The sequence below is a fragment of the Myotis lucifugus genome, unplaced genomic scaffold, assembly GCF_000147115.1.
Source record: "Myotis lucifugus unplaced genomic scaffold, Myoluc2.0 scaffold_54, whole genome shotgun sequence".
Classification (NCBI taxonomy): domain Eukaryota; kingdom Metazoa; phylum Chordata; class Mammalia; order Chiroptera; family Vespertilionidae; genus Myotis; species Myotis lucifugus.
Window position 1 is genome coordinate 4777472 of NW_005871102.1, and position 16225 is coordinate 4793696.

Below are 16225 nucleotides of genomic sequence, written 5' to 3' on the forward strand. Positions count from 1 at the left end.
TATATGTATATACACTATCTGTTATCTATTTCAAACCTGATTTGCTTGAAAAGCAAAGAAAAAAAAAGTCAGGTCAGCTTTTAGCTTTGTCAAGCTTAGATTAGAAAAATTTTACCAAAAGTAAAAAATAAACGATTTTTTCCTAAAATAAGCCCACTTGTACTTTTCAGGCGATTTCCTCACATTCCTCCCACAGACAGGGAAGGCCTTTAAACTGCCTTTAATAAACCCCTCCCTTCCACCGCCGCTGCCCGCCTGGCTCAGAGCCGGCAGCCCTGCTCCTCGATGGCCCGCACGGGCTGGACGGGCAGCACCAGGTGCGAAATGCGGCTCCACAGCCCGCTCAGCTTGTCCGAGTCCATGTGGTTGAAGGAGCTGGGCGTGTCCGCGTTGGTAAACCGGGCCCAGAGCAAATCTCGCACTTTCTCTTCCGTCTCCCTGGGGCCCACGCTGGCGGCCAGCGTGTCCTCCTCCAGGAGGACGGTCAGGACGAGGGCCACGTCCTTGAAGGCCGCGTTCTCGTGGTCGCAGTACTTGTAGAAGATCAAGGTGGAGCCTGCGGGGAGGGACTCGAAGCGGTGCACCACGGCGGCCTTCCTGCCATCCTCGAACCCAGAGCTCAGTTCCATGTCCACCAGTAGCTTGACCGTGTCACTGTCCTGCAAGGTTCTTCCCGCCCCGTCGATCTGAATGGCAGAGACCTTCTGGGAAGAGGTGTAGGCGTCCGCCACGCGATGGCTGAGGCACCGCAGGGTCTCCCTTCCCTCTCGAGCTGCTGTGAAGATGATGGTGGCCGGCTCGGTGGGGTGTGAAGCGTTGAGGTGCTTCTGGAGAAACTTGCGTCCTCTCTGCCACAGAAAAGCGCTCTGGCCCGGAAAGGTGTCCTTCAGCTGGCTGAACTGAGCCAGGAAGGCTTCCAGCGCTGGATTTTGGGGCACTTGCTGTGCTGGAGAGGAATAGTAGCTTTGAGCGGAGCTTAGCAAAACAAGAGCCACCAGGAAGCCAAGAAAGATGGAGCCTGTCAGAGAATGAAAAAGATGAACAACAAAAGGAGAGAACGTGAGTCAGAAATAAAACCCCTGGTAAATTGAAATGAGGCAGAGATACTGTTAGATTTTTACGGGTTGTGGTGAGTTTCTTTTGCCAAAATCCTTTAAACTTTCTACTCTTAAAATCTCCCAGATACACTCTTTTTTCTGATTTCTTTGACTTAATTATTTGAAGATGCAATATCTTTGTTAGAAGGTAAAAGCTAAGTTTTTGTATTTGTTGCTATAATACGTTGCTACAATGTAATATAAAGATGTGATGTAGAAATGAGCTCTCAGGATATTCTACCTTCTCAAAATACCTATCACCTGTAACATGCCTTTTATTTTTAAAGGTCAAAATGTAAAAATGCCACTTGCGAGGTTAATATTCTCTAACTGAAAAGGCAGTTGTAATTTCTTGTTTATGACATGTCTTTCCTCCTGTGGTAATTCCCATTTTGTTAAGGGTGGCAAACTAGCAGCCAGCAAGCACCCCCGAAGGAGAAACCCTAAAACTCCACTGCTCTATTTTCCTGTTACCTCCTATCAAACACTTTTTAACACGTGACTAAACTGTTTAAACCTGCACATTTTCTAGGTATTCTTGCTGAGGATTTCTGAATGTGAATTGACACTGTACCAGCTTTGTTCTCACCATAGCTCCAAAAATCCTTTTTATTACTCTTTCTTATGGCGTCCTGTGCATCCTCTTTATTTTCTTCTAATGTTTGTATTTCCTGTTGATGACTTCAGCTTCTGGGGCGGGGGGGGGGGGGGGGGGGAGAGAGAAAAGAACATTATTTCTAGGCAATACACTAATGAGAGTGTGTATACTTTTACACCTCTAACCAAACTAAAGAATTATTTGACTGAGCCAATTTCTATACTTTGTAAAATTTTCCGTTATATAAGGCTTTTTTTCCCCTGCCTTTTTCTTAAGGTTCACTATTATTTTTATTCTACTTAGCAGAATAAAATGTAGTATCATGAAATTCATCGACGGATACTGTTGCTAACATTCACAATTCCTCACTGGCCCTTACATCAAAGACAAAGCAGCAAGTATCCTAATATTGCAGGCAAACCTGTCTGTGATTCAACCAAAAACATACAAAATTAAGAAGTGATTTAAGTAAGGTCAGCTGTACACAAGGCTCAACATCTCAGGACAGTGATGTTGGAATTCCCGTGTTCGAGTCTCACATGGCCCCTCAGGGCCCCCAAGTGTACAAATAACAGAGGCACTAAGTTTAGAGTCCAGAGAGGTTACTGTAGCTGCAAAACAGCTTACAAAAGCAAGCCTGGAACTCTTAGTGAAGGAGGTATGTTTAAAAAGCAGGAATACAAGTTCAAGAATATTTATTGACTATATAAAAATGCAGTTGCGGGGTGAGACGCCAATCTTAAAATGTGTGGGTAAACGGAGGGCAGTGTTTTGCAGCACTCTAAGCTAAGTCACGCTAGAGTGTGGATGTGTGCTGGGCTCCAGCCAGGTACTTCATGCAACAGTGAAAGTTGAGTATTGCCCACACCCCTTACTGGAAAAACAACTCAAGTGTCATACTGTATTAACATAAAACAGTGGAATCACCTTCACCTGCAAAAGACAGTTCATGTAGTCATATCACACCAAAAAAATAGATGTTTAAAATATCATGTCACAGAATTTAAGGACCGAAGGATCTTTAATGATCACCTACTCCAGCCCCCAACCTTCACCTATTATGGCAAAAGATCCAAGGATGTTAAGGGCTTTGCCCAAAGTCACATAATGAGACTGAGCTTAGAACAAGGTTTCTCATCTCCTAGATTAGCTCATTCCATTATATTAAGTTGCTTCTCACAAATAAACTACATTTTAAAAGAATATTTCTGCATACTGGTGACATTCTGATGGCAGATAATGGTCCATACAACTCTCATTCATTTCTTCAGTTAACAAATATTTCTAAGTTGCTTCTCTGTGCCAGGTGCCACAGAAACACAATTAATGAGAGAGACGCAGTTCCTGCCTTCACTGAAGTTACAGACTCTTCTAATGGTTAATGAATGAATGAAACATACAGTATTTGAGATCAGTAATTGATTGAGAGGGAAACATGAATTTCTAGCCTTTAGTCAAGTCTCTGACGAACAGAATATTTTGTATTTTATATTCCTTTCCACTGACAAACAGCCATTCAGACTGAATTCTTCAGAGTGCTTATAAAATACAAATCCACACATACAGTCACAGAAGGTGAGAGCTGGAACAGGCCAGCTGGAGATCTGCTTGTCCAACTTCTTCATCCTACAAATAGGAAAATGAAGTACCAGGAAGTTAAGAGACTTGCCTCAGGTCACCCAGTGGGAGGGCCACAACTGGAATCCACGGCCCTTGAGTTCCAGGAAGGAAAGGACTTAGCACATTGTAAGCACATCTTATTAAGAGAATATATGATACTTGTTCTCCTTAATATACAAATGGGGTAGGAGGGTGTCAGATATAGAGAAATTAACTGATTTGCTCAAAGTCCTATAAAACTGAAATGACTGCATTTTAAGGGTACTTGTATCATTGGTGTTGGTTTTTTAATTTCCCATCTCTTGATTTTTGTAGCATTTAGTTTCCCCAAAAATAAAATATTAAAAAACTGTAAGTGAAAGCATGCTCATGAGAAATAAAGAAAAGCCAGAGGTGAATTCATAAAAGGTCATGCCCCCTTTTTTTCCATCATACTGTATTAAAACAAACAGTAAATAAGTGAAAACATTGTTTAGAAATGCAGTTTATTCAATGGAATGGAATGAGCTAGTCTAGGAGATAAGAAACCTCATTCTAATCTCAACTCAGCCATAGCTCTGTCTGTGACCTTGGACAAGGTCCAAGGAAAGAGATGTCCTCTGGAAAGGACCCTGAGCTGCTGTGCTCTCAGTGACAAGCAATACAGAACAGGACAGAAGTCAGTGGGCTCTCTCACCTGGTTCCACCAGTCGCCTCCGCCGTGTACCCTGGCTCTCCGGCCCTGCACTGGAATGATCAGGACCCCGGACACCCTGGGGGTCTACGGCAAGTGGCTTCTGTGAAGCTTCAGGTCTGTTGCTTGCTTCCTCAGGGAGGTCTACGGAGCTGCTCCCTAATTGTGCATCTGCTCTTCCTACCTCTTCACTTGGACAACAGCTGGGTTCTGGATGCAAGGATTCTTCACCCCCACTTTCAGGATGCAAGGACTTTTCACCCCCACTTTCAGGATGCAAGGATTTTCCACCTACACTTTCAGGATGCAAAGATTTTTCACCCACACTTTCAGGATGCAAGGATTCTTCACCCACACTTTCAGGATGCAAAGATTTTTCACCCACACTTTCAGGATGCAAGGATTCTTCACCCACACTTTCAGGATGCAAGGATTCTTCACCCACACTTTCAGGATGCAAGGATTCTTCACCCACACTTTCAGGATGCAAAGATTTTTCACCCACACTTTCAGGATGCAAGGATTCTTCACCCACACTTTCAGGATGCAAGGATTCTTCACCCACACTTTCAGGATGCAAGGATTCTTCACCCACACTTTCAGGATGCAAAGATTTTTCACCCACACTTTCAGGATGCAAGGATTCTTCACCCACACTTTCAGGATGCAAAGATTTTTCACCCACACTTTCAGGATGCAAGGATTCTTCACCCACACTTTCAGGATGCAAGGATTCTTCACCCACACTTTCAGGATGCAAGGATTCTTCACCCACACTTTCAGGATGCAAAGATTTTTCACCCACACTTTCAAGATGCAAGGATTCTTTATTCGGACTTTTTGAGGAGAGTTGATGCCCTAGTTTGCCATCCTGAAAACTCTGGTTGGTCTTGAGTTCTGTTTTGTCCTTTGGATAGTTCCCATAACTTGCTTCATCTGGACTTTCTGATTGATTACTTGTATCTGCACTTCCTGAACCTATTGTTTCTACTTCTTGGTGGTCCTTGTTGAGACCAGAGGCAGGGCTCAGGATCTGAGCTTCTTTGGTGGTACTTGCCGTGACTGTGGTCTCCTGTGCCTGAGAATTTATTGATGGGTCATTTTCCAAATCCTTTTGAGAGTCTGTGGAGATAAAAAATTTATCATTTTTATTGAAAAAAATTTCCCTTTTTGTATTCTAACAAGGTCCCTGATTAATAATAATATTATATAGATTTTATGATTTACAAGGCATTCTTCCTAAACATTATTTCTGTTGACATACACTAAAGGAGAGTAAGACAAACACATTTATTATTGTGTTAACAAACTTAACAAATAACACTAATGTAAAACTATCCCGAAGGACAGAGCCAACTTTCGGTTGTATTAAATGCATCCTCTTCCCTAATGAAATAACGGATCTAGGCAATCATCAACCGCAGTAACTAAAACCATTATACAAAAAGCTGATGAGGAACTTTATAATGGATGACCAGGCTGACAGCTGCTGAACCAGCTGATCAATCTTAACATCGCACCAAGAGGGAAACCAGACATCATTAACCTCCCGAGTCAATGCAATAGGAAGTACACTGTACCACCTAGGAAGTCTTCCTGCAAAACTACTGAACCTGAATCTGATCATGTTTCTAGAGCTAACTACCAGGTTCCAAGAAATACAGGGACAGAGGGATGTATTAAATTATGCCTCAGATGCCCTAGCCGGCTTGGCTCAGTGGATAGAGTGTCGGCCTGTGGACTGAAGGGTCCCGGGTTCGATTCCAGTCAAGGGCATATGCCCGGGTTGCGGGCTCGATCCCCAGTGTGGGGTGTGTGGGAGGCAGTCGATCGGTGATTCTCTCTCATCAATGATGTTTCTCTCTCTCTTTCCTTCTTCCTTCCTCTCTGAAATCAATAAAAATATATTTTTTAAAAAATTATGCCTCAGAAATATAATCAGTAAAACCCAGAATGGGGGACATTCCAAGGGGCAAAAGACTCTGCTTCTTTAGTAATAGCAAGAAATAAAATAAATGGCAAGAAGAGAAAATGAGGGGTGACCTATTGATTAAGAGAGACTTCAGAGACAGATGAACCAAATGCAGTCTGCGAACGACACTGTTTTAATCCAGTGTCAAAGAAATCAGTTGTTAGAGAAATATTTATGAGATAATTAGAAAGTCTGAATGCCAGATATTTGATGATACTAAGAAATTTTTGTTCATCTTTTACAACAGTAAAGGTGTTGCAATAATGTTTTGAAAAAAGAATCCTTATCTTAGAGATAAGTATTCAAGGATTTATAGCTAGAATTATATGTCTAGAATTTGCTTCAGTTTAATGACCTGGAGGAAGGGAGAAGAGAGGGAGCACAGATGAGGCCATATGCTGACAGCAGATGAAGCTGTGCGATGGCTACAAGGGGTTCATTTCATGTCTCTCTACTTTTATGTTTGAAATTTTCTATAATAAAACTTTAAAAAGTTCAAATGCATTGTGTGACCCCACTGTAAAGAGAGAAAAAAAAAAACTCAACTGTTACTGAGAGAACTGGGTAAATGTGAATACTCACTGGATACGTGATAATATTAAGAAAAAACAATTTGCCCTAACCGGTTTGGCTCAGTGGATAGAGCGTCGGCCTGCGGACTCAAGGGTCCCACGTTCGATTCCGGTCAGGGGCATGTACCTTGGTTGCGGGCACATCCCCAGTAGGGGGTGTGCAAGAGGCAGCTGATCAATGTTTCTCTCTCATTGATGTTTCTAACTCTCTATCCCTCTCCCCTCCTCTCTGTAAAAAATCAATAAAATATGTTTTTTTAAAAAAAAGAAAGAACAATTTATTTTTTAGATGTGATAATGCTATTTTGGTTATGGTTCTTAAAAATCTATTTTTAAGAGAAAAAACTTTCTACAAATAAAACGATGTAATGTCTTATATTCACATTTAAATATTCCAAAGCAGGAAACAAGTTCAGCATTATGTAGGTAATACTTGAAGTTAGCTGTTAAGTACATGGGGGTTCATTACACAGTTCTACTTTTATGTTTTTTTAAAAAAATCCTTTGTAAAAGATTAAAATAAATATGCCCGTCTTCTCTTCTGCAAAATCTACCTCATATTTTGCCTATTTTGTGTACCCTCTATATATACATAAGTAGGGTGAATTTAAATTTCATCTTTCCCTATAATAAAAAGACCCCCTCTAAATATATAGCACGTCTCTGTTTTCTTAACTTTTAAAAAATCTTGATTTTTAAAATAAATAACAATTTGTCTACAATCTTTTTAAAGAGCCTTTGCATTTTTCCAATACTACAGGTTCCAACGACTGGAGTCTCTAAAACATTAATCTTACTTATAATTAAGGTCTGATATTTTGGTAAAATTTAGTAAATATGAAAGGATAAGAATAACCAGAGCAAATTAAACAATGACATTAACTTCTTTTTACTTCCGAACTTCAGGCAGGTTTCCGTCATCAGAGGTTTTCTCTCAGCCCAGCCCTGGTTTCCTGCAGCACCAACCCCAGTGCTGCACAACCCGCCTTACCCTTCGGCGGGTCCCCAGGTCCTCTGTCTGCCATGGTTGTGTTCTCTCTCTTCAGACCTTGGGGTTCTTTTTGTTAGTGTCTGGTTTTCCTTGTGAAGAAGTCTTGTTTTCTTCTTGTCCCAAGTCCCAACAGACTCATGCTTCCCGCAGACCCAGGAAACAAGGCATATGTACAGTCACTAAAATAAAACTGAAAAAAAAATTTAAAATGACTCTTTAGTCATCCATGGGAGAAATGCCAATTTCAGCTTTACTTATTAAATCTGTTTAGTTTGAGTCATATTTACTCTCTGAAACGTTCTCTAGTGAAGATAAGAATGTTTTCTGCCTTTCTCGAGGATCACATTCCACAGCCTAGACTACAAATAGAAAAAAGCTTCAGATTCTTAACTTTGAATACTCTCCCAGTACATTCCAGTGTGGCTGAAAGGATATGAAAAAGTTAAGACCAAGTGACCAGAATCTTAAAGAGAATATCTATGAAATTGGAAGGAAAAGTCATTCTAAGAGTAGAAAGTTAAGTCACTGCTGAATTACTCATTGCCAATTTCCATTATGTCTTCAATTTCTGTCCCATATACATTTCTCAGAGTTTGCCTGTCAGAAGGTTATCCTTCACAAGTAACAATGCACAGGGGCTACCTGCAAACTGAGACAGCTGCCTTGAGGTTTGGAGGAGAGAATGTCCATCAGCAGATGAATCGATAAAAATGTGGTACATACATACTATGGAGTACTACCCAGCCATAAAAGAGGATGAAATCTTGCCATTTGTGACAACATGGATAGATCTAAGTGAAGTATGTCGGACAGAGAAAGACAAATGCCATATGATTTCACTCATATGTGGAATCTAAAAAAACAACACAAAAACAACAACAAATAAAAGAACAAACAAAACTCATAGAAACAGGGAAGATTGGTAATTCCCAGAGGGGAATGGGGCCAATTGTATGGTGAAGGATGGTAACGAGACTTTTGGTGGTGATCACTTTGTAGTATATACAGATGTCAAATTATAATGTTGTAACCTGGAACTTTTGTAATGTTATATACCAAGTTTAACTCAATAAAAAAATATATATGTGAAGGAGCCTTGTAAAGTGTTTTGAGAGGCTAGTCAACTAGCCGTCTTTGTATCTTTCTCACAGCACAATTTTGTAAAATTTAATTTTACTCCCAAATGCCTACCTAGCACAGTGCCTGGTATAGAATTTTCAATCCAAATTTTAATTGAAAATATTATGAATGAAGAGTGGTGCTACTTATAAACTGGAAGGGAAGGGAGGAGTTAGGGACAGGACTCCTTTCTGCTGGTGCAGATGTATGAACTGTGGTGATAAAAACACAGGTCAGTGGCTCCTGGTGGAAGAAGTACTGGAAAAGGGCATGAGAAGACACTTTGGGGTCCAGAAAGTACTTCAGGTCTTTATTGAGGTGGTGGTTACAATCAGTTGCCATCAAATGAAAAATCTGTACATTTTGTTGCACGTAGAGTATCTTCAATAGAAGTTATAACACAATGCTTTCAAAATGTATTACTTGGAAACAGAATGTATTACTAGGTTGCAGCCAACAAACAACCTGCAAAGGAGCCGTCACAAGTATTTCTATCATCTCACGAATGCTCAGTATACACCTTTCTTGTCTCAAGGCACATGCCATTCCGAAGCCCATGGCATTCGGACCCTTTCTAACGTATCCTCCTCACATGTTCACAGCTGAAGTGGTATTCCCTCGAGGCTGCAAGTTAGAAGTGGCACAAACATGGAGTTTCCTGACACAGCCTCACAAGAAGTCACGTGCTGGGGTACCTGGGAGATCTGGAGGCCACTATTCCAGAAGCAGGTCAATCTTTTGAATGTGTCCAATCCATATACTAGGAAGTGTGCGCATTAGGAACCCCTGGACTGCATCATGGAAGTGAGGCAGAGCCTCGTCCTGATGGAAATGGGGATGTTGGAGCCTTTCTGCAGCTGTAGGAAAAAGTCCCAAAAAGACACCTTTAAAGGGATCTTTCCCAAAAACAAGCTGAGGAAGACCCTATGTACCTATATGGCATAAAAACATTTACATTTAGTGAAATCCTTTCAAGTTCAATCATGAAATGTTGGTTTTCGGTGCCCCTGGCGGTTATCTCCACTCCCCCGTGACCCTGAAATCTGCAGCAAAACTTGGGTCACTTTGCTATAACTGTTTCCAGGAAGGACTGAGACTGGTTAAAGCAGTCAGGTTTTATTCTCCATTTATGGAGAATGCACCAGATGGCAGAATGTGGAATGCCTTTCCTTGATTTCGATATCCTGGGACTTCTCTAAAGAGGTACACAAATTTGCTTCACTGCTTCCTCCGCAGATGTGGCTCCTCTTTGTGCTCATCTCCTTGTACCAATGGCAATGCCGTGACAACCTGGGAGGTGTTCCCTGTCTGGTACACAGAATGACTTAAGTAACACAAGCAAGTTTAGCAGACTCCAACATACAAAGTTAAATGTTGTAAGGGTAACTCTATAAGCTGATGCATATTACAGATGTATGTATAAATTTATAACTAATAAAAATGTGAAAGTATCCAATTCTTTGTATTGCTCTGTCCATTAAGTAGATATAAAATTAAAAATTATATGCATGAATAGAAAGGACAGACATCGACTTCCATTTAGTGCTTGCTTCTGCAGAGGGAAGGACAAGAATAGGCTGAGGCCTTAATCAGTTTGACTCAGTGGATAGAGCATTAGCCTGCAGATTCAAGGGTACCAGGTTCGATTCCGGTCAAGGGCATGTACCTTGGTTGCAGGCACATCCCCAGTAGAGAGTGTGCAGGAGGCAGCTGATCAATGTTTCTCTAATCGGTGTTTCTAACTCTATCCCTCTCCCTTCCTCTCTGTAAGAAATCAATAAAATAATTTTTTAAAAAAAGAATAGGCTGAGAGCAAGGACAGGAGGCAACTGTATCTGTAAAGTATCTTTTAAAAGAAGGAACAGAGATAAATGTGGCAAAATGTTCATGGGATCTGGGTACATAGCTAAATGTTATTTTCTGCACTTTTCTATATGTTGGATGTAATGAATAATTTTTTAATGAGTAATAAAATAAAATATATTCGCTTCTGTGGGGAAAAGAATAGAAAGAAAAGGCCTGTGATAGTAACTCTGAGCCCACAGAGAATGAACTTACAGTCCAGAGTCACCATTCAACCACAGTCTCCCATACATTTTGGGAGGAAACAGGACAAGGAAAAGCTGCTGGGAAACAGTAGGACCTCACCCAACCGCCACTCCATTCTGAAAACTTCTAGTTTGGCCCTGGGGACCAAGCAGGAGTTGGAGAGGGGTTAGAGACCTGGAGGAGACGTGCAGAAGAGGGAAGAGGCAGGTATCAGGAAGCACAGGTGTCTGCAACACCAAGAGCTAAATATTTCTTTTAAAAAGGAGAGGGAAATTAGAAGTCTAGCAGCTGAGAAAGACGTAAGAGAATCCTTCAATCCAGGATAGTCGTTTCGACATAAATGCCATCGCATCAAAGGTATGACAGGGCCCAATAAGTGTATATCTATTATTCTGTTTTCATATGCTCCTTTTAATGAAGGATGCCATTTATGCTCTAGAGATAAAAAGTAGCAGATAACGTGGTCCTCAATTTACAATCCTGCTATGGAGACAAATAACAAAACATACACAACGACAATAATAGCTAACATTTATTGAGCATGTTCTTTGGGCCAGGGAGCCTTCGAAGCACTTTATGTATTAACTTATTTAATCTTCACAACAATCTTATGATGTATGGACCATGATTATTGACCATGATTATTCCTTCTCTTTTCCAGATGAAGTGGATACAGAAGTTAAATCGCCCAAGGTCATTCAATAGTCAGAATTCGAAGACAAGCCCAGATCAGCTGGCTGCAAGGCCATCATGTTTCCTCTATAAACTGTTATCAAGTTGTGTTCTCGAGATCCCATAGCAACTCAGAGCTGCTGGAGGGACCTGAAGAGCTGGAAGGGGTATGACTCACTTCACTTTTACAGGTATCTATAACATGCTGACAGCCACATACTCTTTGAATGCCATAGAGTTCTTTTTTTGCCTGGGCTTGCCTGGGGTTCCTTCTCCTATGAGTTAGAGATAAATCTTAACAGTCATCCACAACCCAGAACAGCTTTCTTTTGATGACACATTTTCTTCCCTGTCTGCCCAGGCATGTTTCCATTAACCTTCCACTCCCAGGTCTGCCATAAAATAACAGGTAATTATAAAAGTCATTTTTAAAGTGGCCACCATTATGTGTACGTAGTATTATCAACCCGTTCACAGTATGGAAGTAGAGATGGATATGGCTCACATAATCCAAAACAGTGGATAACTCTCCACATCATTTGTCATGAAAATGAATTTTAGGAACATACTTATACTTTGAAAACTCTGAAGTGGAGTCCTCTAGAATGATCTATAGTATTTTAAACCAAGCGTAGTCATACTGAAATGACCTAAGATGAAGAGCTACAAAGCTTTCTAAATTTTCTCCCTTGCTCAGTGTTATGAACTCTGCCACACGATGTTATTTCTGAGCGAACCATATAACAGGTATGTGATAATCATGTCTGAAGGCAAAGTATCCTACTTAAGGTAAATTAAAATTAATATTTTTTATTCCTTCCTTTTGCCCATATACTCACATGGCTTATAATGACACCATACAGAACTGTTTGTGAGGAGGGCTACAATGGTGCAATCATTTTAATTTGTGAGAAATGTGTAACCGAGTTGTAACCTGAAATATCAAGTGACCTTCAGTCTGACGGGAAATCTCTCTATGTCACCAGCAAAGTACAATTACCTATCACTACCTTGTCGCACTATGAGCACTCCGTTCCCATCATTTTAAGCCAGATAACTGGACACCCTGGATATGTTGCTATTGTATGTCTCCAGGTATGACCCACAGAGCACCTACCTACACAAGGCTCCTAAGGCACGACTTATAAAATGCAGATTCCTGGGCCCTGTGAGCAACCTAAGGAATCAAGATTTCTGTAAGATCAAGAAATTCGCAATTTTTGACAAGTTCATCCAGATACTGATTTGAAAATCAATGGAATAAATCGATTTAATTTGTCTTTACTACTAAAAGGAGAGATTGGTTAAAACAAAAGACCTCGTCTCTATTTTGCTGATAATTAGAATTGCACATATGTAGAGGGTTTCTGAAAAAAATGTAGAGCAATAATATTGATCATAACACCATCCTCAAAAGCAATACCTCAAAGTAAATGTTCACTTTCTGGAGTGAGCGTTAGAATAGCGAAGGAGTTCTTAATCAAGGCATAATGATAAACTACTAATCTTCACTCGGTTTAGCAGTCCACACAGTTTATTCAGCAATATAACAGGAGAGAACTTCCACCAAGACAGACATAAGGCAGATACAGGAGAGGTCTCTGGGGTACATTCTTTATACAGACGAACAAACAGCTCAGGTTTCACAACATGTGGCAGGCATGAGTTCCTGCATGAAAACAGCCATTCATTCCCCACTGCTTCCTTCCTCAAAGAGCCCTCATTTTATTAGGGGAGACAATGTGCCCTGCCTAGGCACTGCCAACCCCATTCTCCTTGGCCTGGCTTCCCAGGCTCCTGTTTGAATCAGTACCTTCTAATGAGATGTAAGGAGAAATTGGTGAGGGACTGTTGGGAAAGATTTCCTTTCCAAGTAAGACAGAGTCTTCAAAGGAGAAAGCTTTCGCTCCCTGCTTCCAAATGGGACTGAAATGCCTAGAGCAGCAACAAGCCACACTGTAATCACTGAGGACACTAAGAGGACAAAAGCTAATGCGATCAGGATCCCAGAGGGGAAAACAGAGAGGACCTGGGACCCTGAGAACACTGTTGAGTTGCTCCACAAGCAATGGATTATCTAGCATCTTAAGTGGAATTTTAAACTTATCCCATGGCCTCTGAGATGTTCCAACAGGTTTTTCTAAATTTCTCATGAACAAGTGAAGGCCAGAATGTGGCTAACACCCAGCAAGACCGTCTTGGTTTGAAGATGCTTCCCTTCGACTGCTCCTACTATTACGGAGTCAAGCTGGAGACCTCTTTTTGCAGCCTATCTCATACACACTTTTCCATTTCCTGGCAGGACATTCCAAGTTCAGTCACCACAAAGACAGGACAGTCTTTGTTTATGTAGAGCCAAGTAAATATAGCCAGTATAGGCATTTCTGCATGTTTTTGTGTAACCTATGTAGGTGTTACCAATCGGATGTGGTTTCTCTGGCAGTGACCAGGGATCTATAATATCAAAGCCACACTAAGGCCAAATAGAGCCAATTATGAATAAATGATTATATATGAATTAATTATATATAAAATCAGAAGGGGTGGAATCAGAACAATGTAATTTCTTATTAAAATGTCTAGTTCTTTTACTGAAATCATCTAGAACAGCGGTTGCCAACCTTTCGGCCTTTACGGACCACCAGTGAGGCGACCGCTGATCTAGAAGCCAGCTACAATGAAGATGCTTTCCCACAGAAGTTATCACTAGAAATACCATCATGGTATACACAGTATGGGGCTCCTCCAGGACTACCTTGTCCTCTGTCAGTAGTTAGGCTGTGGAGCTTTTCAGGAGGGTAAGCTAATTCCAAAGCACAGGGAACACGAAATGCTCTGGCTCCAGATGAACAGCCGGCTGGAATACTGACTAAATTCATGCCGAACAGAATAGGTGTAGACCATGGGAGCAGACCCAGCAAGTTAAGCAGTTCCCCGAAGTAGTGACAGTCTGAATTAGATATAAAATGCGTCATTTTGCCATCTTCCTTGAGTTACTAGCACAAAACCCTCTAGAGTCTCCATGATTGTGACTCTTTAAGAAGTTATTTGCTTTGGCCAAGTTTTTTGTTTAAGGTTGTGTCTGTTCTAGCCAAGATTAACTGTAATGCTGGGTTAAAACCAGCTAGTCTAGAGTCATGTATCCTCTTTCTAACCAGCGGAGGACCCAGAAGAAATGGGTGGCAAGCTTTTTCAAAGGTCCACCTGGTAAGATTTTGGGGAGCCCATTCAAGTGGGAAAGACCAAGGAAGGACAAGGCTTCTGTTAGCAGGATTATCAGGATAACACTCAGGACAATAATCAGCTCTGTTGATACGGTCTAAGAATACTTGGTAACATTCATTTTCAATAAGTTCAGTTTGGTACAACCAGTGGCCTAGTTCTAAACTAGGAAACCACTGTTGCCCACAGTCAGGGCAATGTGAATTATCTGAGAACATCTGGTCCTCCAGCGATAACACAGAAAGCAATGCAACAGTAAGAGACAACAATGACAAAGGGAGATAAATAGCCAGTCCTATCACAGGTTTGGTTTAGCAATTTCTCAGTCCAACCGATACTACTTAGAGAGAGAGTTAAATCTGGCTTGCACTTACGTGCAATTCTTCAAGATTTCGTTGTCTATGTTTCACTCAATGACAACTCAGTCTCTCAACTCAGCGAACAATCCAGTCTATAATGTTCTCAGTCACTTGCTAGGAGCACAGATCACAGAATAGCCCCTTCAAATTCCAGTTTCTCAAGAAAAGCTAGAACTCTGGTCTAAATTAGTTATTTTTTTCTTGTGTGTTAATCAGCTGATGATCTCATGCAGAGGCATTTGGCTTACTCTGCTTTGCTGGTTAGCTATTGTGTCTGGTTGGTCAAAGAGAGGAGCTGACAGATCCAATGGGTCTTTGTGGGCGCTGGCACTCTTGCCGTTGTGATACACGTACCCAAGTCTTAAGGCCTTGGCACTTTACAGCGATGTAGGGGGGTCAGGAAAACCTGGGATCGTCCTCTTGAGCGTGGATCCAATGAAGTCTTTCTTGGGAGGACCTTAATCAGGACCCGTCAGAGAAGTAGCTGATGCTGAGTTGGTTGGAGGGTCTGGGAATGCTTCACATACCTGCAAATGATAACACTTCAGACGACTCATAATGGGTTTTCAGTTGCTCACAATATTATTAGGAACATGCATTGGGAAATCATTTGAGTCAATCAAGGTGGATGAGAATTGTCTCACAGGTTTCCCCATACAATTTCATCTAATTTATCTGTTGGGAGTTATTCCTATACTTATTTTGGCACTAGGAAGGGCTTTGGTTCATTTAAGATTTGTAATAGCTTCATTTTTTAAAGACTATGTTTCCTTTTCTTTACTCCTTTTACATTTTGGGAATAATAAGGTCTGCATAATCATATTTAACCTGGTAGAACTTTGAGATTTCTTGTATATCTCGAAATGGATGACATATAAGGTATTCCCATAACGTGTGAGAGAACATTAAGGATGACAGTCTTTCTACAATAGACTTCAATCTATTCAAGAAAAAGCTTACAAAATTATTCAATAATACTCTTAATAGCGAACAATAGGAAGTTGGATGAAATCCTTTTGAAGGCTGGGAAAGAAACCAAGACAGGCTATGCCCACATCTATTTTTGTAGGTTTGTGCACAGTGTAAGTTTAAGAAGGCAAGTAAGGCCTAGTTCTGAGCAATGGTCCTGGGCTATTTTTAGAAAACATATAGTAATTCAGTTGGAATTTGCAGATACTACCGTGATCTCTGTAATCCTTCATGGCATGAATAGAACAAGTAGATGAGGTGGGGTAGCAGGATGTATTGGACAACCAGAGAACCACCTAGGGTGCCACAGGC

The 16225-nt window shown here is 41.0% G+C and overlaps 2 protein-coding genes across 2 annotated transcripts; both read right to left on the minus strand.

Annotated features, from left to right (window-relative positions):
- Positions 1-6: 6 nt before the first annotated feature.
- LOC102417278 (torsin-1A-interacting protein 2) lies at positions 7-15470 on the minus strand. Its single transcript, XM_023753930.1, has 5 exons — positions 15299-15470; positions 7524-7713; positions 3992-5110; positions 1687-1782; positions 7-1018 (listed from the first exon to the last, which is right to left on the minus strand). The coding sequence occupies exons 2-5, from the start codon at positions 7555-7557 to the stop codon at positions 261-263; spliced, it is 2007 nt and encodes a 668-aa protein (XP_023609698.1). The 5' UTR covers positions 7558-7713; positions 15299-15470; the 3' UTR covers positions 7-260.
- On the minus strand, positions 12877-15300 carry LOC102429894 (torsin-1A-interacting protein 2). The gene has a single exon (XM_014456064.2). The coding sequence runs from the start codon at positions 14801-14803 to the stop codon at positions 14408-14410; it is 396 nt and encodes a 131-aa protein (XP_014311550.1). The 5' UTR covers positions 14804-15300; the 3' UTR covers positions 12877-14407.
- Positions 15471-16225: the final 755 nt, after the last annotated feature.

Bases quoted from the DNA above. Each gene is read 5' to 3' on its own strand.
- LOC102417278 (XM_023753930.1), bottom strand. From the start codon at position 7,557: ATGGCAGACAGAGGACCTGGGGACCCGCCGAAGG. The intron at 5,111-7,523 runs GTAAGGCGGGTT...TTATCTCCACAG, and splicing joins ACCTGGGGACCCGCCGAAGG to ACTCTCAAAAGGATTTGGAA. The intron at 1,019-1,686 runs GTGAGAACAAAG...ATTCTCTGACAG, and splicing joins AAAGGATTTTTGGAGCTATG to GCTCCATCTTTCTTGGCTTC.
- LOC102429894 (XM_014456064.2), bottom strand. From the start codon at position 14,803: ATGTTCTCAGATAATTCACATTGCCCTGACTGTGGGCAACAGTGGTTT.